Source organism: Geotrypetes seraphini, chromosome 2 (genome assembly GCF_902459505.1).
Source record: "Geotrypetes seraphini chromosome 2, aGeoSer1.1, whole genome shotgun sequence".
In the NCBI taxonomy this organism is placed as follows: domain Eukaryota; kingdom Metazoa; phylum Chordata; class Amphibia; order Gymnophiona; family Dermophiidae; genus Geotrypetes; species Geotrypetes seraphini.
The window spans coordinates 184,458,743-184,484,710 of NC_047085.1; the positions used below are offsets into that span (position 1 = coordinate 184,458,743).

The following is a 25,968-nucleotide window of genomic DNA, read 5'->3' on the forward strand; positions in this document are numbered from 1 at the left end:
GCATTTCTTGAAATAATTCAAATTCAAGCAGCTTTTTACAAATCAAATAGACCTTAGAAAGTAGCCTGCAAAGTAACTTTGTCTCATCCTGTTTGTCCCATCCTTGACGGCTTTTGACTTCCTTCTGGAAAACTTCTCTACTTGTCCAGAAATCCTTCCTCATAATCACAGAAATGAATATTTCCACTGTCTTGTTTTTAAAGAGATGCTGGTAGGCATAGTGAGTTGAAAATGACTGGTTTATAGCCAGGATGCAGCAGGAAGAGACTTTTTTGTATAAACCAATCCTATTTCTCAGCATATCTTTGCTGTCACAGCATAGCTGTAATCCAGATGTACTCAAATTGTTGTTTAAAAGGTTTTAAAGAAATACAAGAGATAAGTAAAATAAAGAGCTCTATAAATCATTTTCCCTTGTATTACCTGAACCCATTATTTTCAAAGTCCTATTTCAGTAAGCCAGGAAAATGGAGGAATGATATAGATTATGCATCACTTCTTTTACCCCTCTTACAAAACTGCAATAGTGGTTTTTAGTGCAGGCTGGTGTGCTGAATACTCTGCACTGCTCCCGACACTCATAGAGTTCCTATGAGCATTGGGAGCAGCGCAGAGCATTCAGCATGCTGGTCTGCACTAAAAACCACTATCGTGGTTTTATTAAAGGGGGGTGGGTAATTCTTGTAGTTTTGTTGTTTTCTAACCAGATTAGGTAGTTTGTCATAATTTAACATTACTATATATAGAAGTATATTTATTAACTTTAAAATGTGCTGAATTGAAAATGTTTGGGTCTATATAGTAGCTTTGACATTATTTAATGTAGCAATAACCCCTCTCTATCATGTCTTATTTTTCTTTTAGGCACAATATGTATTAATTTCTCCTGAAGTGAGTACCATATTTTGTTAACCTCTGTCTTTTTTTAAGGAGATTAACTCTTTACTAGTAATAATCATTATCATTTTTATAGGACAAGTCCAGATTTGGAAGCAATGTTATCACTGTAAAATCAGGAGAAAAGGTACAGTTTTTATATTAAAAAAAAAATATTTACTGAAGTAATTTATTTGATTTAGCCAAAACCTTTTTCATGAGTTAACTCAAGGTGAGCTAAGTTCAGGTACAGTAGGTATTTTCCTATCACCTGAGCTCTCACAGTCTAATTTTTATACCTGAGACAACGCAGCGTTAAATGACCTGCTCAAGATCAGAAGGAGCAGTCATGGGATTTGAACTAGACTTCTGTGGTCGTCAGCCCCAATGCTCTAACCACTAGGCAGCACATGCAAAATAGGGAACTACGCATAAAAAACATGCAGACAAAAACTGAAATGGAAAACTCCTCAAGAAAGCCAGATTCTGTAAGCAGTGCAAATTCTAGTAAAAGAGAAACAGAAATGCATTTTATCCTGTACTCTGCTACATACAAAAGATACTGGAAAAACAAAAGAGAAAACCGGGGATTACTGTATTAAAAAGAAAAGGGTAGTTACTCAAGTGCACTAAGGGAGTAATACATGAATTTTGCTATTTGCCCTCAATGCATTTTTTGGCAGCTCATCAGCAAACTAATAAAGTGCAGAGTTCATTATTACTCTGCAAATAACTGAGCTGGAATTATTTTTTTCTCATGGAATCATCAGGCCATTATGGCACAGCCTAATGCTCCCTATGAGCCTTTTAAAGGTCTGGCACCAATCACCCCCCTTCCCCTCAGATCTACTGATGGTTTTCTTAATGTCTAGCAGCTGCAGAAGGAGTGATGCCCAGTCACCTCTATCACAGAAGCACCTAGGATCAAAATGGTACATGTTAACCCCAGTAGTACCTCTAGAGGGGGCAAGTTGCTACATAAGGGACAGGCAACAGAGAAGTTATATCCTAGTGTACTGGATTCTTTTTTTATAAAGCCAAACATTTTGAGTGTTCTACCATCTATTGTGGTTCTTTTGAAGCTAGAACACAGGCTACTGTATACTAGCATAACTATGGGAATAGCATACACACAACCCACTTCACTCTTGGAATAGGCTTTTTACCATCCTTGCTTTTGTGTTTCAGAATGAAGTGGTCGTAGCAGCTGAAAGAAGTTCGATGAAGTCCAGACTTTCTGGTGCTCTCCATGTCTACAGCCTGTAATCTTAAGCTGGCACTGAGCTTTGGAAAAGTCACAATTGAATTAAAACAATAGGATATGGATATAGGGCTGATGTAGCATGTTGCTTACCAGCCATCAAAAGATAAGAGCTAGTGTGGCCAAATAGGTAACCCAACCCCCTTTTTACAACACCACAGAAGCGGTTTTTAGTGCAGGCCGGCTGAATACTCTGTACTGCTCCCGATGCTCTTAGGAACTCTGTCGGGAGCAGTGCAGAGCATTCTGTGCGCTTGTCTGCGCTAAAAACTGCTTCTGCGGTTTTGTAAGATAGGGGGGATAAGTGTGTGCTGTAGCTCCCTGAATTTACACACAATTATGATATAGGCCACAGGAAGAGTTAATTTTCCAGATTTCTTTAATTATCATCAAGCCTTCTTAATGAGGCAAGGGTCACTTTAGCTGTTAAATCAAAATTTAAAGGACTCCCGGACATGGTTAAATCTAGAAAAAAGTAAGTTTGGTTCTGCTAACCTAGCCCTTAATCTATCAATCTCTGCGCAGCCGAATACTGACAATATACATAGATCCACGGCAAATGCCCTCAAATACTTTGATAACTTGATGAAGAATCTAGAGTATCTGTATGGCATAATAAAAAGATAATTCTTGAAAGAATTAAAATTAAATAATTTAGTGAAGTGCTCAGACCAGTGATTCAGTGATAACACCAAACAGAGGTAAACAAAGGGACCATCATTGCCTTCACTGTCCCTTGCCCAACCATTTACCAATACGGATCTACTTATCTGAAGTGGCTATGTCGTTGGAATCTGCTTAACCTCAATGGTGTTGACGTACCATATGTAACAATGCTGCAACTTTAAAAAAGTGATTCTTAATCAAACCATTATGTCATCCCTGTCCCCCCGACTCGAGTTTCGGCTCTTCATCAGGAAGGAACACTTTGTTTTTATTACTTTGCCCGCCACTTGATCCTGTGTTCATCTTCTTATTCTGAAACTCTGGATATAACTGCATTCACAGCCAGCTTCCTTATTCTGGCAGTTAATATTATTTGTAACATTTGTTTTTATTGGTTTTAAATTTTATGTTTGATGTTTATAATAAACCTAGTAGCATTCATTTCATCTTCTCCACTTATTCTTGTACCTGCTTGCAGTGGCGTACCTAGGGTATGTGGCACCCGGGGCCCATCATTTTTTGACACCCCCCCCCCCTCATGTAAAATTTTTTTTTTTTTTTTTTTTTTGCAATAACCATGAAATGGAATAAATGGTCAGAATAGAAACAGGCAGTGAAAATTTTCTTTTTTTTTTTTTTTTTTTTTTCCAAAGTATTTTTATTGAGAATGGCAAAAGGTCCAGACAAGCAACCATGGTCTGTACAGAAACTTATACATTATCAAAAAGAACACAGAATGAGAGTAACAGCAACAACAAGCATGAACAAGCCTCTCCCAAGAGAAAATTGCCAATGAGAGGCATAGCAATACACAACAAAAGGCCAAAACTTGGGGCAAGCAAACAAATCCCACCCCAGAACCCACAAGAATAATAAGCCGGACTAGACCCTCAGCCATATTTTATAATGAAAAAAACCCCCACAAGCAACAACACCCAGACCGCTCACCAGACACACCAATCCGCACAACAAGCACCCAAGAAACACCCAGCCACCACCCAGACAAAACTACCAGACACACCTACCCCACCAAGCCCAGACCCAGCCCCCCCTCCCCAGAGAGTGCAAGCGCAAAGTGGACCGTGAAAAGGGCAGCTGCAGAAGTGGAAAGCCCCAGATAAGTAGGTTAGCTAAAGAAAGCCCACAGATAGAAGAAATCAGGATAACAGAAGTTCCAACAAATGCTCCCACAGAAAATTTTCTTTTATTGAACCTCATTTATGTAACCATTATTCCAAACATAACATAACATAAATTATGTCTGAATTGTCATGACATCAGAAGTACATATGGAGTAGTTGCAGGTGATGCTTGGGACAGTTCTGATTATGTTAATTTGGTTTTATGTGTTTTTTTAATAGAAGGGTTTTTATTTCTTTTTTTAAGGTTTTGTAGTTTGTGGTCGAGGTCAATAGGTTGTAGAGTTGGGGGTCAAGTGTTGCAGCTCGAATGGCTAGGAGGTTGTCAAACAGTTTTTTTCTTTTGACGTTTTTGGTTGGAGGGTGTGTGAATGGTGCGTGAGTTCTCCTATGTCTGTTTGAAGTGGATTGAATTATTTAGCTGAAGAAATTAGTTACCCCCCCCCCATTCCACACACATTAATTCTCTTCCATTTTTGTTCCCATTATAAAAAAACACTGATAAGTTCCCAGGAAAAAAATACATTAAAATAAGAAGTGAAAACAAAGGCCCCTACAGATGAGAACATAACATAAGAATAGCCTAACTGGGTCACACCAATGGTCCATCATGCCCAGTAGCCCATTCTCATGGTAGCCAATAGTGCTGCCCGATTCAGAGAAAAATATTTCATTCGATCCGATTCACCCTGTTGAATCGATTTTTCGATTAGATTCACTGTTAATGACACCGCTTTTTAAGTTTAAACAAAGTATAACAATAAATTTCACAACAACAATAAATTTCACAAAGTACTTAAAAAAAAAAAAAATCACATTTTTCCATTAAAGCAGTTCTGGAGACATTTGCTTGAACAGTCTTTTTTCCCAGTCCATAAGCAAGCAATATGAAAAAGATTTCCTTAATTATCTACTCAAACATTTTTGCTATTTACTTTCATTGTACCTAGACTATTATTCAGTAGAAAAAATGGACTTAACTGTGCAGGAAATGAATCTCCTCATACACCCACCATATAGTGCAAAAATGTGCAAAGGTCTGTTTTTTTCTTTCGATCACTACATAGCCTAATGCCACACAAGCAGCGCTGTTACAAACATATTCTGAAGGTCAATGCTAAGGTTGACAAAGTTTCCTTCCTTGGACCAGAAGGAGATACTGACAAACCACTGGAAGAGATTCTAAAACAACTACCCAGAAATAACACCCAAAGACCCACTCAGTGTGTGAACCAGTTGAGTGGAGTGGACTAACTGGGGGTGGAAATGGGCCCAGAGTTTGCTCAGCAGAATTTCCCAGACTACCTCTTCCTCTCAACACACTGACATGCTACCACCACCACCAACACTAGGAACACCTCACCGAGTATGCCAGCAATGCTTATAAACTTTATAAAACACATTATTATATTTTCTTATAAAGCATATATTTTAACTGAACTCAGCCTTGCCATTCACAAAAATAGAAAAGTTCCCATTTCAAGCTGTCTCATGTACACTTTTCAAATCTAACATATTGTAATCACAAAACAGAAAATAAAATTATTTTTTCTACCTTTTGTTCTCTGATCAATATTCAAATCTTGTTGGTCCCAGGCTCTTGTTGTCTTGCTTGCCAGGGTCTCCTTTCTCCGTGCTAACCATCCGTCTGCCATCTCTGTTCTCCCCTTCCGTTTCCCTTCCCTCTCCCGGAGATCTGGCATCTTTCCTTTTTTTTGTCTCCATCCACAGATTCACCTTTTCTCAACTCCCCACCACCCCAGGATCCACCATCTCTCCCTTTCTGTTCCCAACTCTCCTCCTATCCAGTATCTCTATCCCCCCTCCACACCATCCCCTGTTTCCAAGTTCTCTCCCTTTCTGTTCCTTCCCTCCCTAAATCCCATTATGCACCATCTCTCTCCCACTCCTCTGTTTTTAGACCCATTATTTCTAACCCCCAAAGTCTGGCATATGCATGTATCTTTGAACCCCCCCTTCCCTCTCTCCCTCTGTGTACTTTTACACCAGGACCCCCCTCCCCCGAAGGTCTGTCCCCCCTCCGAAGGGCTACACCCCACCCCTGAAGACCTGCACCCCCCGAAGGACTTTACCTCCCACCCGAAGGTCTGTCCCCCCCCGAAGGCCTAAACCCCACCCCCGAAGGACTGCACCCCCCCCCCGAAGGCCTGCACTCCCTTGAAGGTCTGCCCCCCCCCGAAGGCCTGTCCCCCCCTTGAAGGCCTGTCCCACCCCCTTGTAGGCCTGTCCCCCCTTTAAGGCCTGCCTGCCTGCCTTTCCCCCCCTTGAAGGCCTGTCTCCCCCTTGAAGGCCTGCACCCCCCCTTGAAGGCCTGCACCCCCCCTTGAAGGCCTGCACCCCCCCTTGAAGGCCTGTCCCCCCCCTTGTAGGCCTGTCCCCCCCCCTTGTAGGCCTGTCCCCCCCTTGAAGGCCTGCCTGCCTTTCCCCCCTTGAAGGCCTGCACCCCCCTTGAAGGCCTGCACCCCCCCCCTTGAAGGCCTGCACCCCCCCTTGAAGGCCTGTCCCCCCCCTTGTAGGCCTGTCCCCCCCCTTGTAGGCCTGTCCCCCCCCCCCCTTGTAGGCCTGCCTGCCTTTCCCCCCTTGAAGGCCTGCACCCCCTTGAAGGTCTGCACCCCCCCAAAGGCCTACACCCCCCCCCGAAGGTCTGCACCCCCCTGAAGGCCTGCCTGCCCCCCTTGAAGGCCTGCACCCCTTGAATGTCTGCACCCCCCCCCCCGAAAGCCTGTCCCCCCTTGAAGGCCTGCCTGCCTGCCTGTCACCCCCTCCCCCTTGAAAGCCTGCTTGCCTGCCCGCCCGCCCCACCCTGAAGGCCTGATGCCCCGACCCACCCCGAAGGACCGCTCGCCCCCCTGGCCTCCCCGCACCACCTATGAACAGCCGCAGCAGGATCGCGAAGTCAGCGTCGGGTACCAGCCCTAAGGGGGTGTTCCCGGCCTTGCCGTTCAGTCCCCCGCCACCCCCGAAGGACCGCTCGCCCCCCTGGCCTCCCCGCACCACCTATGAACAGCCGCAGCAGGATTGCGAAGTCAGCGTCAGCGATCCCTGCTGCTTCCTGCGCCACGGTCCCGCCCCTCCTCTGACGTCAGAGGAGGGGCGGGATCGCGTCGTAGGAAGCAGCGCAGGGATGCTGACGCTGACTTCGCGATCCTGCTGCGGCTGTTCATAGGTGGTGCGGGGAGGCCAGGGGGGCGAGCGGTCCTTCGGGGGTGGCGGGGGACTGAACGGCAAGGCCGGGAACACCCCCTTAGGGCTGGTACCCGGGGCGGCCCGCCCCCCCCCGCCCCCCCTAGGTACGCCACTGCCTGCTTGTGTAAGAAGTTTGTTGCTATGGTAATCCTACAGCCAGACAGTGGATATGAAATAACATGCTGAAAACTATGTGAATTTCTCTGATGTCTAGTGAGATGATAGAGGAGATGAAACTGCAGGCCAAGTCTGTTTTGACCCCCGAGCCAGACCAACATACCGTTGGTTCATACGCTCTTGTGATAATACAGACAAGCTGGAGGATTTGTCTGTTGGAATATAAAGAAAAGCAGGACCTCTAAACTTATCTCTTTAGAAGCCCCCATTAGTTTTCCATTTGACGTATGGACTGTTATCAACCATCAGAAATTTTCAAACCACAACTGTGATAAAAGAAATCCCTTCAAATATTTCCATATAAAAAAGTATATTTGTCCAGAGATAGCCTGGTTTGCCTGAGACAGAGAAGGTACTACTGGTGTAGCAGGTGGTCCCAGATAATAGCCGATACCCATAATCCCATATTTGGGGGGAACCCATTGGTAAAGCTAACGCAGAGTTCAAAGCCTCCTCCGGAGCAATGTGTTCAGCAAAATACTTGTTCTTTGATTTACTTTCATATGCAAGACCCCAAAGCCTTTTTGACCCCACGCAAATACCAAATTGGTATTGATGTTGGTGGAACTATTCCATATGGGTTTATGGAGGTAGGAATTTAACTTACACAGATAGTTTCTTTTCATAAAATCCATCATACAGAAGAAATAGAACACAATATTGAATATGGCACATTGCAACCAATCTGTTCCTTACCTTAGCTGAAACCATAGCTGATACATTAAAATATAATGGACTGTTATGTCTGTGGAGGAACTCACATGGGAGAACATTGGCCTTGGGAAGCACAAGAAGTAGGTCTTACAAAATCTTTTTCTCTCACAGTTAATTTTACCAGATCTCCTCCCATGACAGTAGGCTCTCCCTGGATACTAAAAACTTTGTTCCTGATCATTGTCTTGTTAGGCTCCAAATGCCAGATGCTTTACAAGCAGGATGGTCCATTTGTACAAGTACCTATACTTGGGTACCTGATACTTCCAGTTGGGTCAGTTGGCCCAATGATACTCGACCCTTTCATGACACATTCTTTTTACTTCTCAACCACTCTAATCTATTCTAATCTAAATAAAACTCCTGCTGAACAACTAAATTGGCCTGCTCCAATGGTCTTTATTGGATAGGTGAGAATAAAGCATATGCCTGGCTACCAAAGAATTGGGTAGGGTCATGTACCCTTGGTATCATCCGACCCAGTTTCTTACTACTTCCACTTGAACATGGTGCCAATCTAGGTTTCCAAGTATATAAATCTCGTAGCAGAACTAAGCGTGCTGTAGATGTTACAAAAGGATTACAAACAGGTGAGTGGAAAGACAATGATTGGCTCCCTTCCCGTATTATTAGCTATTATGGTCCTGCCACTTGGGCAGCTGATGGTATGTGGGGATATCACACCCCATTTACATTTTGAATAGACCTATTAGACTGCAAGCGATAGTCAAAACTATCACCAATGCCACTTCTCTTGCCCTTAACATTTTAGCAGCGCATGATGACCAGCTCAGAAATTCTATTTACCAAAACAGACTGGCTTTGGATTACCTATTGGCTACTGAAGGCGGTATCTGTGGTAAATTTAACTTATCAAACTGTTGTCTGCATATTGATGAAGTAGGACAGGTAGTAAAAGATATTACAGATGGAATGAAAGAGGTTGCACAAGTCCCTGTTCAAACCTGGAATGGAGTTCAACCAGATTGGTTTACTTCCTGGTTTCCTAACATTGGAGCCCTTCGTCCTATTCTGATTTTCTTGGGAGTTCTTTGCCTCATCTTCTTGCTGGTCCCCTGCTGTCTCCTTGCTGTATCAATCTTGTCAAAACTACAACGGCACAGAGATCACGCCAAATGCTAGCTGCTTACATATCTTGTCATCTCACTCCTCAACCCTCTGATCCTAGATAAAGGCCACCAGTGTGCTTGACTTTAAGAATAAATGGGACAACCATGTGGGATCCCTACGAGGGTCGAGTTAAGGAACTAGGTCACTAGCACTCAGACTTAATGGGGTGGGGTCATTAGAGTGGGCAGACTTGATGGGCTATAGCCCTTTTCTGCCGTCATCTTTCTATGTTTCTATGACTATGTGTCCCCTTAAAACCATATTTGCTGATTTTCCTCTTAATGAAGAGCCTGCCTCAATAATATATTCAGATATCCAGGATACATCTGAATCTCATGACACACAATTATAATCAATCTATTTGTTACTTCAATTCAGGTCTCATGATTTCACATATTTCCATATGAAATTATTATTTTAAGTGTAATGATTTTGGGTCACATCTTTTTTAATTATTTGCTTTGCCATCATTAAGTCATACTATACTCGTTGTCCTTCTAGTTTAGTTTGGGGTTGGGCCACTTGTCCTTTTAATCTTTTATCAAGCTTGATTCCAAGTGCTTGGGCCTTAAGCCTGCCTTTTGTAATCAACACTAATCCAACATCACCTATGTGACACTCCCTATTCTTAGGGAGTCAAAGCCTTCTTAGGCTTTGAAGAGGGGGATGATAGAGGATGAGGAGAGCAAGTCCTTGTATTGATACAGGTGAAGATCCCAAGCTCTTTAAAGGTGAAGAGCCATATTGTAGGCCTAAAAATGATTAAAAAATACCCTGGCTATAGCTGTCAGTTTTTGCACAAATATATGCTTGCTAAAAAACAACTTGCTGAGAACAGCAAGTGAAGCGAAACTTATGCTAAGATAAGCAAGTCAAGCGAAACTTATCGTTTCACATGACAACAGGCGCCACATCTGCTATGGTAGCATAAAAGGATTAAGACATAACCTGACTAAGAATATAAGAATACATTATTTGCATGGATTATCCTGTGAAGGGTGGATACTTACTGGCCTTTGACTTGAAATCACTGACCATGATGATTAAAAAGGCATTTGTGGTAAAAGGTAGTGATTTTACAGTAAACAGGACACACGTATAATATGACACAAATATTGTAAACCAATTAATAAACTAATAAGTGTAACTAATCATATGATTTGTGCCAACGATGCCTTCGGCTACTAAGAATTGTATAAAAAGAGTTTTCTCTAATCATGTAAGCAGGACAGACGTGGGATCTCAGGCCTGATGATCATATGCTCTGTTACTTTATATATTGCTGGATTTAATAAAATACTTATTATTCAAGAACAGTATATTGAGTGTGAGGTCTCTCATTGAATGTGGGCCTGAAACAGCTGGCCCACAACAGTGGTGACCCCAACGTGATGCAACAGATTTTGGAGATATTGAGAGTTCAACAGGGTCTCCAAGTCAAGTTTTGGAAGCTGTGGTTCACGTTCATTTTATACCGTTTAGCTTTTTCATGATAGGCTAAGAACTCATTGCATTCTCATAACAGGTTTCTTTTCTTTCCCCTCTCCCACTCAGATTAGGACATGCCTTTTAAACTAGGCCTGAAGAAGGTGAGGGTATGGATGTGCTTGAAGCTCTTTCAGAGATGGAATTTAGTTAAATCTTAGAGACTCCACAGGATGATGTTAAGCAACTTACTATACGTTTGGTAACATCAATTTGTGAATCTTGATACATTTAAGATACAGTACTTGGGCATATTTCAGGAGGAAAAAATGAGAATTCCTGTCGTCAGACATCACAGATTTTCATGATGGGGCTATAGGGCCACTCAGATGAAATGGAAGAAGTTTCTGGAATTAAAATCTCATGTTTTGGTCACAGGCACCTCTTTCTTCTTGAAATGCCCTTATAAATGATTAATTACACTGCAAAATGTTCAATCTGTTAATTTTGACCCAGGTCAATTAAAGAAGTGTATTTTGGAAAAGAGGTGATTACTTGATTCATAGTATTAGTAATGTTTATACCAGCATGATTTCTACACTTTGGTGTCTTCCTATGATTTAAGGTTTTTCCATAATATAAAATTATTCATACAGCTCATATGATATGGGCATGGATCTTATACTTTGTATTATAAGAACAGGATATCTGTCCCTTGTGATATTATGGAAATACATTGCTTCTATTTTAAAACTATTAAAAATAAAGAATTAAAAACGAACAACGAAGCTTCTCCATTTGCATTTATAAATGATTTAAGATAGAAGTGGACAGTTAAACATTATATTGCTGAGATGTGACCTTAAAACCAACTCAGCTAGGACAGTAATGTATCCTGTAAACTTCGCAAATGCAAACTGGTCCTAATGCTTTCAGTATTATAGTGTATCATTAGCTCCATACACTGCTCTTTTAGCACCCAAGTTGCATGCATGCCATGCTGAATTCTAAAGACAGCAAATACAGTTCACAACAGCAGAACTCAAATGCATATATTGGTGAGTTCTGCTGATATTGATTAGCAGTGCATCACCATCCTCAGAATACGATGTAATACTTTGCATCTTACTGATAAGGGCTGATTTTATAGCAGTGCCCTCTCCCCTCACTATACATTGTAACAGACAATGTGATGAAGGAATATTTTTAGGATTAAAAGGTCTATTTCAAAATCTCTGCTTGTGAGAGTCACCATGATCAGAGGGGAGAATACCATCATAAGATCAGCTCATTTGGGTAAGAAAGGGGGCTTGTACGCTGACAAAATTGCTTCCGTTCAGTGGTAGACTTCTTGTGTGTGTATAAACTAAGATTTTCTTGACAGTTCCTTGGCCTATTACTTGTCCTACAAATTCTGTACAATTCAAGTGCAGTCTGCATCTGAGTCCTGTGTTAGGAACAAGGCATAAATCTCAAGAACTGTTTTAAAAGGTCTTAAATAAAACAAAAGTTTTTACAATAGCTGTATTGCTTTTTTGATGGCATCTGTCAAAGCAACCAGGATTTTTTTTTGGGGGGGAGGGAATGTTATACATTAAGGCCCCAATTCTACATGGTACCTAAAAAAATCGGCACCAACTAGTATAGCACTAAGCACATTGTACAGAATCGTGCTTAGCACCACTTAGAGACGATAGGCATAACTTTTAGGTGCACAGTATTTATCCCAGGGTTTGCTTAGCCTAAATGCGTGTGCCCAACTTAAAAACAGGTGCTTGACTTTATAGTGCCCCTGTACAGGTCATTGGTGAGGCCCCACTTGGAATACGGTGTTCAGTTTTAGAGACCATATCTGGCGAAGGACTTAGGAAGACTTGAAGCAGTCTAGAGGGCGACAAAAATGGTAAAAGGTTTGCGCCAAAAGACATATGAGGAGAGACTGGAAGCCCTGACTATGTCTACCCTAGACCAGGGGTGTCAAAGTCCCTCCTCGAGGGTCCGCAATCCAGTCGGGTCTTCAGGATTTCCCTAGTGAATATGCATGAGATCTATTTGCATGCTAATAGATCTCATGCATATTCATTGGGGAAATCCTGAAAAGCCGGCTGGATTGCAGCCCTCGAGGAGGGACTTTGACACCCCTGCCGTAGACAAAGGAGGAACAGGGGAGATATGATTTAGATGTTCAAATACTTAAATGGTATTAATGTAGAACAAAATCTTTTCCAGAAAATGGTAAAACCAGAGGACATAATTTGAGGTTGAGGGGTGATAGACTCAAGAGCAATGTAAGGAAATTCTTCTTTACGGAGAGGGTGGTGGATGCTTGGAATGTGCTCCCAAGGGAGGTGGTGGAGAGGAAAACGGTGACAGAGTTAAAAAAAGCATGGGATGAACATAGAGGATCTTGAATCAGAAAATAATGGTATATATTGAAGAACTAAGGCTAGTACTGGGCAGACTTACATGGTCTGTGTCCGTATATGGCCATTTGGTTGAGGATGGGCTGGGGAGGACTCGGATGGTTTAGATGGGCTGGAGTGAGCTTTGATGTAGACTTCAGTAGATGAAACCTAAGCATAGTACCAGGCAGAGCTTTAGGTTCTGGCCCAGCAATAGCTAAGAAGGAAAAATTTAAATTAAACCAGTAATTTAGAGTGGGTAGGGTTGGGCAGACTGGATGGACCATTTGGGTATTTATCTGCCATCATCTACTATGTTACTATTTATTTATTTATTTAAAATATTTATATCCCACATATCCAATAGTCTATGTGGGTTACAAAAATACTACTTATTTCTATAGTACTACTCGACGTCTGCAGTGCTGTGCATTAAAACTATTGAGACAGTCCCTGCGCAGTAGAGCTAACAATCTAATCAAGTAGACAAACAGTTCAAAGTAGGGGGTTAGAGAGTTTATCAGGCACGTGCACTATACAAATGAGTGGTTGGGAGTTAAAAGTGGTCTCAAAAAAAGGTGGACTTTTAGTCCAACAATCCGTCGCTAACCACACCCACTTTTAAGTATGCGCTTTGGATTAGGCACCTACTTTCTATAGAATCAAGTTTTTCGAGTTAATTGAAAGTTAGATGTCCAAGTTCAACTAATGGCAAAGAGGTGTTATATGCCCGTCTCCCTTTCTTTGCATGACTAACCAGGTCAAAGAGAAGATCCGATACACAAAACTCATTATCAGTTTATTTGTATATTAGACTAAAACAGTGTTAAAAATCCATTCATTTTATATTCAGAAGGTTGTCTATATAGCATTGTATATTTAAATCCCTTCTCCCCCCACAAGAATGATCACAGTGTTGTAAAAAAAAAAAAGACTGCTGTTATTCAAATCCAGACTAAAGGCCATCTTTGCGAGGCTGCTTTTAACTCTAACTACCATTTGTTTGATATTACCCATGCCTGAGAAACTTTCTAACCCTCCTATTTGTTCTGTTTGTTGATTAGATTGTAAGCTCTATTGAGCAGGGACTGTCTCTTGAATGCTTGAACGTACAGCGCTATAGAAATGATCAGTAGTAGTACATATAAAATAAAGATTTAATTTAGCAGCTTGCCACAATCTACATCTTATTTACATAAACTTGAAATAAAATAGCAGCATTATTAGTAAAATCCACTTTCTGACCGAGGTATCTCAGAATATGAAAAGCAAAGCTTTACACCACAGGCTAGAAGATAGGATACAAGTGGAAATAAGATTTTAATATGAGGGAGGCCCCTTAACTTAAGAGAAAAAGTTAACCAGAATCACCAGCAATCTTTGCCAAGTACCAATACCTTTAAAAATAAAACATAGGAGGTATTATATAAAAATAGAGACATTTGTTTTACAAATATTTTAGTAAATTTATATACATTTGTGCCTAGTATTTAAAAATCTATTCTATGCAAAACAAAGATCTCATAATACATAAGCTTGTGCATGTGTAATTGGAAAAAAGGGAACCTCTAGATTTTGTCATGTAAATGTTGTTTAAATAGAGTCATTTAAGATAATCTGGTTATTCTGTACAAAAATAAACATCAAGCAACACTTTGCATAACTGATTACCAGAACTCACTGCTAACTTGTTCTTCTGTGCAAAAGTAATGTCAGTTTGATGTCATTACTTACACTAATTGTAAAAACAGTGCTTACAGAACATAGAATAGTTATCTTGTTTTTGTGATAAACTAAAAACATACAGTGAGAAACGTGACTTATTGCTGAATTTCCAACAATGAGTTGCACATGGTGGGGCTTAAATAAACTTCTGGGAAAGACACGAGAACGCTAGAATATTGGAAGGGTGGGGACAGCATGGGAAGAATTTGAACAACACTGCAATAAAACACTTGAGAGTCTGCTTGGAGGGTGTCAGGTCAAAAGCGTGCCAGGACAAAGGCGCGCGCAGACAACTGAGCGCAATGTGGAGGCGCGCGCCGAAGAAAATGACTGTTTTAAAGGGCTCCGACGGGGGGTGTGGGGGGGAACCCCCCACTTTACTTTATACAGATCGCGCCGCGTTGTGGGGGCGTTATGGGGGTTTCATTTTACTGAAAACTTCACTTTTTCCCTAAAAAACAGGGAAACAGTTAAGTTTACAGTATAATGACGGCGGTTACAACCCCCAAACCCCCCACAACGCTGCCGCGATCTGTATTAAGTAAAGTGGGGGGGTTCCCCAACAACACCCCCCGTCGGAGCCCCTAAAAACACTCTTTTTCTTCAGCGCGCGCTTCCGTCTTGCGCTCAGCCTTTATCTTCGGCAGCTTTGTCTATGAACCGCTTGGGGAGGACATTCAGAACAAATTCTGTGACTGAAATTAGTCTTATTTAATTTGCAGGAATAGCTCTGTGCTTGTTACTAATCAAAAAAGGTCACAAAGGTTATTGCGAAATGTGTGCTAAGCAAATGGTTATTTTGAGGCTTGTATTTTTTTTTTTTTACAAAGTATGTGACAACAGCAATAGGATGTGTTAACTGTATTAGTATTGCCTTATTTTCAATATATTTTTGCTCATTTTTTGAAAATTTGACTTAGGTGTACAGTAACAAGTTATGAGGTAAAATGCACAAGTTCCTTTTTTTCCATTCACCATGCATCTTATACAGCATAAATCACACACACACACACATAGTTATATACATATATAAACACTGGCCACCCCATATCAACCAGGATACCCTTTAAAATCATAATCCTGGTGTCTAACATTCTTGCATTTGGCTTTACCTTATTTCTATTATGTAATTTAATTCCCTATCAATCTGCACAATCTCAACATGCTTCCCTGCTAACACCTGCTAACAGTACACTCTATCGTCAACTCTTGTTTTAAAATCTATCCATTCATCAATTTTAAGAGTATTAGGGCCTACGCTTTGGAACTCTTTAACACTAGACATAGGATCTGAATCCTTCTTATCAAAAATTCATCTCAAAATTAAAAAAGCTATTTTAGAAAAACCTTTGAAAATAAATAGTGACTTTAGAATATTTTGGTACAGGGAATCATGCTGAAATTCGAGATAAAGTTAAACTAAAGGTTTACTTACTCTATTTTCATAAATCTCTGCTTTTAAAAAATTATATTTCCATTTCCTTTTAAAATTGTTATATTCTACAGAGATGGCATTTATCATATGGAGGTATATCAAATATTAACTAAACTTGGATAAAGAGCGAGAAAGTGGAGATGCCCAACGGTTGGCCAGAAGACTTCTGCTGGATCCATTGCTTTCTATTTTCAAGCTGTTCTTGTCTCCACTCTTCCACTTGCGGGTTGAGTTCTCTTCAGTAAGGACTGCACCTAATTTAGTCATGCAACAGCAGAGTGCGTTAGAAACGAGTAGAAACATATATGCAGATATATTAGGGAATAGCAAATTATTTAAATTGATTTGGGGCCCGTTGACATCCTTTGTTAATTCAACATAGTTGTCTTTGTTTATTTTTATATATATCCAGGACAGGGTGGGTGGGGGGGTATATATTTCTGGTTCATTTCTTGATTAAATTGTTGGATGGGACGGGAGGGATATTTATTATATGCATTGTTATTGATGGAATTTAAGTGCTTATTTTGTTATTAATGTATAATTTATGGCACTTTGTATTAGTTTTGAAAATTAATAAAGATTAAAAAAAAAAAAAAAAAGAAACGAGTACAAGACAATCAGGCTTGAAATATATTTTTCTTTTGCCTAAAACTAGTCATAATTGTGATATGATATTAAATAACTCAAGAACTAGTCTTAGCATTGTCCGGTATATATTTCTGGTTCATTTCTTGATTAAATTGTTGGATGGGACGGGAGGGATATTTATTATATGCATTGTTATTGATGGAATTTAAGTGCTTATTTTGTTATTAATGTATAATTTATGGCACTTTGTATTAGTTTTGAAAATTAATAAAGATTAAAAAAAAAAAAAAACGAGTACAAGACAATCAGGCTTGAAATATATTTTTCTTTTGCCTAAACTAGTCATAATGGTGATATGATATTAAATAACTCAAGAACTAGTCTTAGCATTGTCCAGTATATATTTCTGGTTCATTTCTTGATTAAATTGTTGGATGGGACGGGAGGGATATTTATTATATGCATTGTTATTGATGGAATTTAAGTGCTTATTTTGTTATTAATGTATAATTTATGGCACTTTGTATTAGTTTTGAAAATTAATAAAGATTTAAAAAAAAAAAAAAACGAGTACAAGACAATCAGGCTTGAAATATATTTTTCTTTTGCCTAAAACTAGTCATAATGGTGATATGATATTAAATAACTCAAGAACTAGTCTTAGCATTGTCCGCTTCTAGATCTTTTGGGCATTATGTAATCTCTGCATATCTCCCTCTCCACAAATAAATGCTCTATGGGACAAATTCTATAAAGGGTATCTAAAGTTAGGCGCCTATCCTAATTAGTAAATTGGCTTCAATTATGAGCTTTAACAAGTTCATAATTGAAAAAAGGTAAAAATTGGGTGATACCCACCTATCTTCTTAGGCATCTATTTTTTGTAGAATTGCACCTAACAGTAAAGTAGGCATGTTTAGGAATGGAGAGTGACTTAGGCGCCGGTAGGCGTGATTCTGTAAAGAACGTAAGCTACCAAAAGGTAGAAATTCGTAAAATTTGGAAAACGTGCAACTGTATACATCTATAGCCCCATTCTAGAAAGGGCATAGAAGTCGGAACTGAGACGACTATGTCTCAAGTTTCACTATATTTTACAACAGTCTCTGCTGATGTAGAGGCTGATCTTAAAATACAGGAGAAATGGAATTTTGTATGTCAGGTGCAGGTGGCGTAAACAGCCCATTTTAGGAAAAAAAAAAAAAAAATTGAAAATGTTAATAGCTTCAAAGCCAGCACCTACACGTTTACATTGTAGAACAGCAGCATAAACGTGTTAGTGGAAGCACCTACATTTATTTTCTCCATTTTAGAAAAATAAATGTGTATTTTCCCATTGCTGTCACAGAGACAGTTTGGCATTTGGGGGAGGGACAAAACCACTGAGGGCTTAAAGGAGTAACCTCCCCTAATCCCTCCATAACAGTTGTTTACCAATTCTTAAATGCTTTGGTACTTTTTTGGGCATTTCATATAGACACCTTGTTATAAAATGATCCCCTTAAGGTAGTCAAAATCTACATAGTGGGCCCAATTCTACCTACAGCGCCTAAAAAAATCTGCACAAGTCTCAAACACTTTAAATCATAAGTGTTTGAGGCTTGTGCAGTTAAGCAGAGCTTGCAGGAATGGGGCTGGGACAGCGACAAAACTCACGGGGACGGGGACAAATTTATCCCCATGTCATTCTCTAGTCAGGAGCAAGTAGGCACTGCTCCTGCTCTCAGAACCCTCTAGGCCAGGGGTAGGCAATTCCGGTCCTCGAGAGCTGGAGCCAGGTCAGGTTTTCAGGATATCCACAATAAATATGCATGAGATCATTTGCATCTCAAGGAGGCAGTGCATGCAAATCCATCTCATACATATTCATTGTGGATATCCTGAAAACCTGACCTGGCTCTTGAGGACCGTAATTGCCTACCCCTGCCCTAGGCCAGTGTTTCCCCAAGTCAGTCCTGGAGTACCCCCTTGCTAGCCAGGTTTTCAGGACACCTGCAATGAATATGCACGGGAGTGATTTGCATACACTGCCTTCACTGTATGCAGATCTCATTTATGCATATTCATTGTGGATATCTTGAAAACCTTACTGGCAAGGGGGTACTCCAGGACTGGCTTGGGAAACACTGCCTTAGACTACCCAAAGACAAACCAGGTAGGCTGGCAGGTGGCTCAGTCCAGAGCTTTCTGTCATCATGGGTGGGCGGAAGGAGGGGGATCCAGATCACAAGGGAAATGTGGGCACCAGAAAGCCAAATACCACTAACCAATATTCAGATCAGTACATGGTTAGCTTGGCAGCTAAAAATCTTAGAACAGCTTTTGTTCTTTCCTTAACTTTAGTTGCTTATTTAAGCGATTAGTGGTATGAATATTGCCGCCTACTGGTCAAGTACTGGAACTATCCAGGCTGTGCCCACTTACTAGCCCAACAATGCAGGGGCAGTTAAAGCCGACTGTGGCACTGTCAAGTTCAGCTGAGTATCCGAGGATAGGGAAGCTCTCCTGCCTGGTTAAATCATGTTGAAATATCAGACTGATCATTTTATACTTCATCGCAAATAAAGCAGCACAAAAGATATACATACAGCGGGAGGTACTGAAGGCTCTAGGTGACGTCCAAGGAATGAAAGAAGACGTCTCCAGATAAGTCCACTTCCCAGAAACATAATTCCAGTGACCAGCCAAAATGCTCTGGGATCCTAGAACACACAGTTAACAGTCACAGGTAGTAAAGCATTGTTCAGTTATTTACATATCATCCTGTCTGAGAAACACATGACTGGATCCTTAGAACATCAGAAACTTTGGTGCCCTCAGTCCCAGAAAAGCGGTTTTGAATCAGAGCCTCTACCGAAGGACCATGGTTTCCTTCTGTTTTGGAGATGTTGAAAATGAGAGGCTGCGTTTGTAGCGGCAGCGGACTTCCATCACGGTGTGAATATAGTAAGCAGCTTGGTAGATATTTTGTACTCCAAACAAGAAGGCTTTTTCTGAATTATACTTAGTAGAGCTTTCTATGAAAAGGAAAAATACAAGTGAGAAAGGGATGTATAATGCTGCTTGAATTAGGGAGCAGATCATCTAGCTGTAGCCATTTTAAAAACAGTGGCTACCAATCAGTGGGTAGCCTTCTTAGTGTATGCTTGTCACTCGACTAAGCCAAACTGATAGTGTGCCAGATGCAGTGGGCAAAGCCCCAAAGCGGGTTAAGAAGAAGTTCCGCTTTCTAAACCGTTCTTAAGTTGAATTTGTATGTAACTCAGATCCTGTACAGTACACAGCCTTTAAAAACATTAAAGAAACAGTAGCACTGTAGTTTAAATAAAAAGAAAAGTTAGGAGGTTTACACTTACTTTTGGTCTTCATCCGTCCCACTGTTCCCTTTCTACTACCACATCCAACATTTCTCCCTCTCATCTCTCTCTTCCCCATACATCTGTACCTCACGCCTTTCCCAACGTGTCCAATATTTATTTTCTCCCTCCCTATGCCCAACAATTCACCTGCTTTCTTCAATTCCCCATGTGTACCATCTTCTTTCCCTCTCAGACACCCATGCCCAACAATTCTGCCCTTCTATTCCCTCCCCACCTCAGCATCTCTTTCTCTTACTCCCTCCATTGTTCCATCCTATGTCCCATGTTCATGCTCCCTCCCTCCCTCCTTTTTCCAAAGTTTCTGCTCCCTCCCTCCCTCCCTTCCTTCTGTGTCCCACCACGACCCTGCTTCTTCCGTCCTGTGCCAGCGCGCTCCTTCCTCCTCCCTTCCTGTCCAAACGCGACCTTCCCTTTCCATGTCCCAATGCGCCCCTCCGTTCTTCATCCCGAATTTGTGCATCCTGCTCGTATTTACCTCCTCTGGCTGGCTCCCTCCTCCCAGCTGCACTTCTCTTTGCAAAGCCGCAGTTCCTACATGTGGCTCAAAGCTGGCCTGGTAGTCTGACCCATCATGCCTCTTGCAGGTGTTTGGCTCTTATGACAGGCTCTCGCCTCCCAGTCACATTTCTCTTCACAAATCCTTGGCTACTGATTTCTGCACATGGCTCACGGCTGACCCAGAAGCCTTCCCTCTGATGTGAGCAAGAACCAGTGGCTAAAGCTTTGTGAAGAGAAGTATGACTGGGAGGAGAGCACCGGCCAGAGGAGGTAAACACTCGCAGGACGCCCAAATTTGGAATGCAGAATGGAGGGAAAGACAACGAGGGATGTGTTGGGACATGGAAGGGAGGAGGAGGGTTGCGTTTGGACAGGAAGGAAGAAGGGGAAGCGTTGGCCCAAGAAGGGAGAGGCAGGACCCCGGTTCGTAAGTGTTTATTCATTTTAAATAATTTATAATCCGCTTATCCACAAAATTAGGCGAGGAACAAAAATACATACACAATAAAAACAAACAAATAAGAACATTACAAGCAGAATATAAAAGAAAAAAAACAAGCATTATCATAACTTGCAGCAAAAAACATGCTCAATAAAAACAAGCACAAATCAGCATAACAAGCAGAAAAAATTCAAACATTTTCAGACCTTACCCCCCAAAAGTGCTCATACAGCAGAGTCTTCACCCCTTTCCTAAAATGTAAATCACATTCCAAAGCATTGGACCCTGGACCGAAAGCACCGGTTACCCAGAAGGCACACCTCAGCCAATAATGGAACTTCCAAACAAATTTTGTCTGAGGAACGCACGGATGCTCAATGGACAGCTAGACTAAAGCACTTTAAAGATCAAACAGAGAACTTTAAACTCCACCCGCAATGCAATTGGCAACCAATGAAGCTCACAAAGTATCGGAGTGATGTGATCATACTTTGAGGCATGCACAAATCGGATGCGCTGCAGCATTTTGAGCTAGCTCTATCGCTCACAAAACATATTTGGGCAAACCCAAATAAATGGAATTCCAATAATCAAGCAGAGAGGTAATTAACAACGTGACAACAGAACGAAAATTATCCCCAGAAAGATAGTCACGTAACCTCCGTACCAAATGAAGCTTAAAAAACACACCAGAAATGACCTTTTTTTAAAAAAAAATTCTTTATTAATTTTCAAAACTACAACAGTGTAATACAATCAATGAAACTCATAGTAATACAATAGAAGCACATTCATCTTAATCTGAGCCTTAAGGACAAAGCGGAATCAAAAACAACTCCCAAATACCTACACTGCCCCCGTACTGGAACCACCTCATCTGCGAGAACAATTTCTGCTGGACAAGACACTACTTTCTTACCACGACCAATAAATAGCACCTCCGTCTTCGCGACATTTAATTTTAAATGATTTTGCAACATCCAATTCTGAATGATCTAAACTAATCCTAACCTTAAGCTTATATACCGCATCTTCTCTATAAGGATAGAGCTCAACACGGTTTACAAGAGTTTAAGAGAGGAAAATATAATAAGAATTAGTGGTTAGATAGAGAGCAGCGGAATTTACATTTTTGAAAATAGCCACGTTTTCAGATGTTTTCGAAATAATTGGAAAGAGCCCAAGTTACGTAGCTGGACAGGAAAGTTATTCCAAAGCTCCGTAATTTTAAAGTAGAGAGATTTCCCTAATTTTCCAATATAGATAATGCCTTTTAATGAGGGGAAAGATAATTTAAGCTTTTGGATAGATCTGGTAATATCAGGTCTATGCCAAAACAGTCATGCAACAATAACAATGCATCGTCAAATGAATTTTTTACAGGAATAAGAAATTGTTATGTCGTCAGCAGCATAAAGATGAAACATCACCCCCAACGAGTGTAAAGCTTTACACAGTACGAGTTTGATGTTAAGTTGGGTGTTCTTATACCGGGGACTGCCTGTAGATGTGTGAGCAGATATATATTGACAATGTGTTGTATTGTCTGGTTGTCCTTACAAGAGCCAGAACCATGAGTCATGGTTTAGCCAAATCCTCATTTAGGATCACCAGCACATTTTCTCAAGCAAAATGACACAAATGGGAGCACCATGTGGCCAGGAAGCATATACAGTAAACCTGCACTTTCTAACAAAATGTGTTTGTAAAATGCAGAATCGCTTGCTCTGTCTTGCCAGTGGACCTGCTGCTAGTTAGCAGCTCAGTAGGGACAAGAGAAACACTGCTCACCACTGCGGCCTAAACCTATTTCTTTTCCCCACACCAGCCAATTGCTGCCAGTTCCAGTGTTTCCCTGCAACTGATCACAACGACCTGCTTAGACCTCACTGCCACTATCCTTGATCTCTCCTTCCATCAGTTTGGATCTTGTCTTCTCAACTACAAACTGCATTTAATGGAAAATTTCACTCTCTTTACTGTGCGAGTCATCAGCAGAAACAGCGTTTACTTTCCAACATAGAAACAGGATGGCAGATGAAGGTCAAATGGCCCATCTAGTCTGTCCATCCAGAGCATTCACTATCTCTTCCTCTCCCTAAGAGATCCCGTGTGCCTTTCCTACGCTTTCTTGAATTAAAACACAGTCTTTCTGTCCACTGGGACACTGTTCCACACATTTGCCAACCTTTCTGTAAAAAAAAGTATTTCCTTGGATTACTCCTGAGCCTTTCACCACCTTTCATTCCTTGCCCTCTCCCCCCTCTAGAGTTTCCTCTCAAAATACATAACTCAACAATAAAACCATCACATCACAGTTCATTAGGCCTTACCTCTTCAAATGAGGATTCTAAGTTCATACCAAACGCTACTCCTATTAACCCAAAGAGAGAGACAGAGAAGGTCCCCATGGTCAACTGCAAGTTCAACCTCATCATAACATTGCGGTGGCTAGAAAGGGACAAGAGAATTCAAAGTGAACTGAAAAACATTACCCATCATTTGCTAAATGCTCCAAAACAAACATTGCTTTGAACTTTTTTTTTTCACGTCAGCACAAGTAATTAAAAAAAAAAAAAAAATAAATAAAAAATTCAGGTGTCCTAATTCAGTGTTTTCCAAGACACCACTAAGAAACAGGACATCAGTGACTGGGTCACAGTCTGGCTCTGCTTCCATTTCCAGCTGTCCTGGGGTGGGAAAGGAAAGACAGCAAAGCAGGAGCAACTCTTTAAGCCGCGAAACTAGGAGTGGAAATGAACTAAAAAAAAAATGGTATGATGTTGCTGCATAAGACTCCTAAAGCAAATTTGTGGGTACATTAAAGCACACACTTGTATGGTGAATTCATATACGCTCAGAATTGTGTAATTTGACCGAGAGCCGAGGCTCCTATAGTCAAACCCATCACCCAATCATTGTGTATGGTGATTGTTTAAAACGTGCTACTAAAAAGCATAATTCAAAAGGTAAAAAAACTTAGGGCTCCTTTTACGAAGCCGCGTTAGCGGCTTTATCACACGCACATTTTTAACGCGAGCTAACCCCCGCGCTAGCCGAAAAACTACCGCCTGCTCAAGAGGAGGTGGTGGCGGCTAGCGCGGCTGGCAAATTAGCACGCGCTATTATGCGCGTTAAACCGCTAACGCGGCTTCGTAAAAGGAGCCCTAAGTTTTTTTACCTTTTGAATTATGCTTTTTATTAGCACGTTTTCAACAATCACTATACACAATGATTGGGAGGTGGGTTTGACTAAAGGAGCCTCGGCTCTCGGTCAAATTACACAATTCTGAGCGTATATGAATTCACCATACAAGTGTGTGCTTTAATGTACCCGCAAATTTGCTTTAGGAGTCTTATGCAGCAACGTTGTATCATTTTGACTTCCTAGTTCTTTATTATTTAACAAACAAGCTCTCCTACTTTATTTGTTGTGGGTCTAAAAAAAATGGTGGACACAATTTGATCCCGAAATATACTTTTTATTTATCCAAAAATGACTCAAACAACTCAATGACTCGACATGTACATGTTTCGGTCAAACTGGCCTGCCTCAGGAGTCTGGAGGGTCTTCAAACACAAAGATATATTAATCCAAGTGCTTGATGCATGGACGCTGATGTACAGCTACTGGTAATCAAATACAAATTTGCAAGGCGAAAGACGCTGGAGCCGGGACAATTCTATGCCTGAGGCAGGCCAGTTTGGCCATTTTGTTGCTCTTCTTGTGTGGCGTTATATTTATTTTGTAACATTAACATTTCTAATAAAATTTCTAACACAAATTTATAGAAAAGAAATATTTTTGAGGAAACACAGAGGAGTCTTTTTACTAAGGTGCTATCCGTTTTAACACGCGCTAAACAGTAATGCGTCCTTAGGATATAATGGACGCGTTAGCATTTAACGTGTGCAAAAACGGCTAGCACGCCTTAGTAAAAGGACCCCAGAGTTAACAAAATCCTTTGAAACCACAAGGATATTAGGAAGAGGGTGAAGGCAGTAAATAAGAGCTGAGCAAATATTAAATGGCACTTTACTTATAAGTGACCACCAGTGCAAAGCATATAATGGAGTGATCAATTCAAATAATCTAATACCTATTAATATGCATGCTGCTAAATTTTGGACAATCTGAAGAGCTGCAAAGACAAAGCAAGAAATCTTCACAAAGCCTTCTAACTCCTCTGAATTCCTAGTAAAAATCACTAACAGAATTATACAACGCCCCCCCCCCAAAAAAAACGCACGCAGCTTCACCCAACCGGGAAATAACCTGCACCAATAATCCCCTCTCCCTCCACACAAACCTGTCTAGATTGATGAAAACAACACTTTCAGAGTCGTCAATCAACTCTCGCAGCTCACGAGCCGTATTTGCAAGATCCTCTGCTTGACGGTAGTAATTCTCCAGCAAAAGCTCCATTTCCTCTGCATGATCAATTCCGGACATGCTTTCCTCACTAAAGACAAGAAACAGAACTCAATTTACTATTATGTCTGAGGAATGTCTTTAATATAAAAAAAAAATTATAAAATACACAAAAAAAAAGCACTTCGATCAATTGTGTGACATGCCATATGTTCTCCCCTGAGAAGCAAGAAAGTGCATGTGCTGCACAAGGAAAGGAATGCCCAAGAGATGGTGTCATGTCAACAATTAATGGGGCAGATTAAAAAAAGCAACAATTATATTAACTTAGGAGACTATTTGTTCTCCAGTTGGTTCTGACATATAAAACTCGTATATAAAATTCTACTCAAATTGCTGAAATGTCCCTTAAAAATTGCAGGGGGGAAAAAAAAAAAGCATTTGATCTGGCCTTCTGGATTCTTTGTAGATTTCTATACTTTCAATCGGGACAACTTAAGAATTTTATGGAAAGGTCATAAGTTTGA

The 25,968-nt window shown here is 40.8% G+C and overlaps 2 protein-coding genes across 5 annotated transcripts in view; one reads left to right on the plus strand and one right to left on the minus strand.

The window, feature by feature from the left end:
* Positions 1-3,244, plus strand: part of GPLD1 (glycosylphosphatidylinositol specific phospholipase D1) — a 111,740-nt gene extending 108,496 nt beyond the window's left edge. For all 4 annotated transcript variants that reach the window (XM_033934498.1, XM_033934499.1, XM_033934500.1 and 1 more), the window contains 3 exons: positions 865-891; positions 974-1,024; positions 2,065-3,244. In XM_033934498.1, coding sequence (XP_033790389.1) covers positions 865-891; positions 974-1,024; positions 2,065-2,142 — 156 coding nt within the window. In that variant the 3' untranslated portion in view covers positions 2,143-3,244. The remainder of the gene's footprint in view (positions 1-864; positions 892-973; positions 1,025-2,064) is intronic.
* A 12,232-nt stretch (positions 3,245-15,476) lies between these two features.
* MRS2 (magnesium transporter MRS2) overlaps positions 15,477-25,968 on the minus strand; it is a 41,906-nt gene continuing 31,414 nt past the window's right edge. The window contains 5 exon segments of the mRNA XM_033929397.1: positions 15,477-16,364; positions 16,367-16,412; positions 19,338-19,451; positions 23,403-23,520; positions 25,380-25,532. Coding sequence (XP_033785288.1) covers positions 16,264-16,364; positions 16,367-16,412; positions 19,338-19,451; positions 23,403-23,520; positions 25,380-25,532 — 532 coding nt within the window. The 3' untranslated portion in view covers positions 15,477-16,263.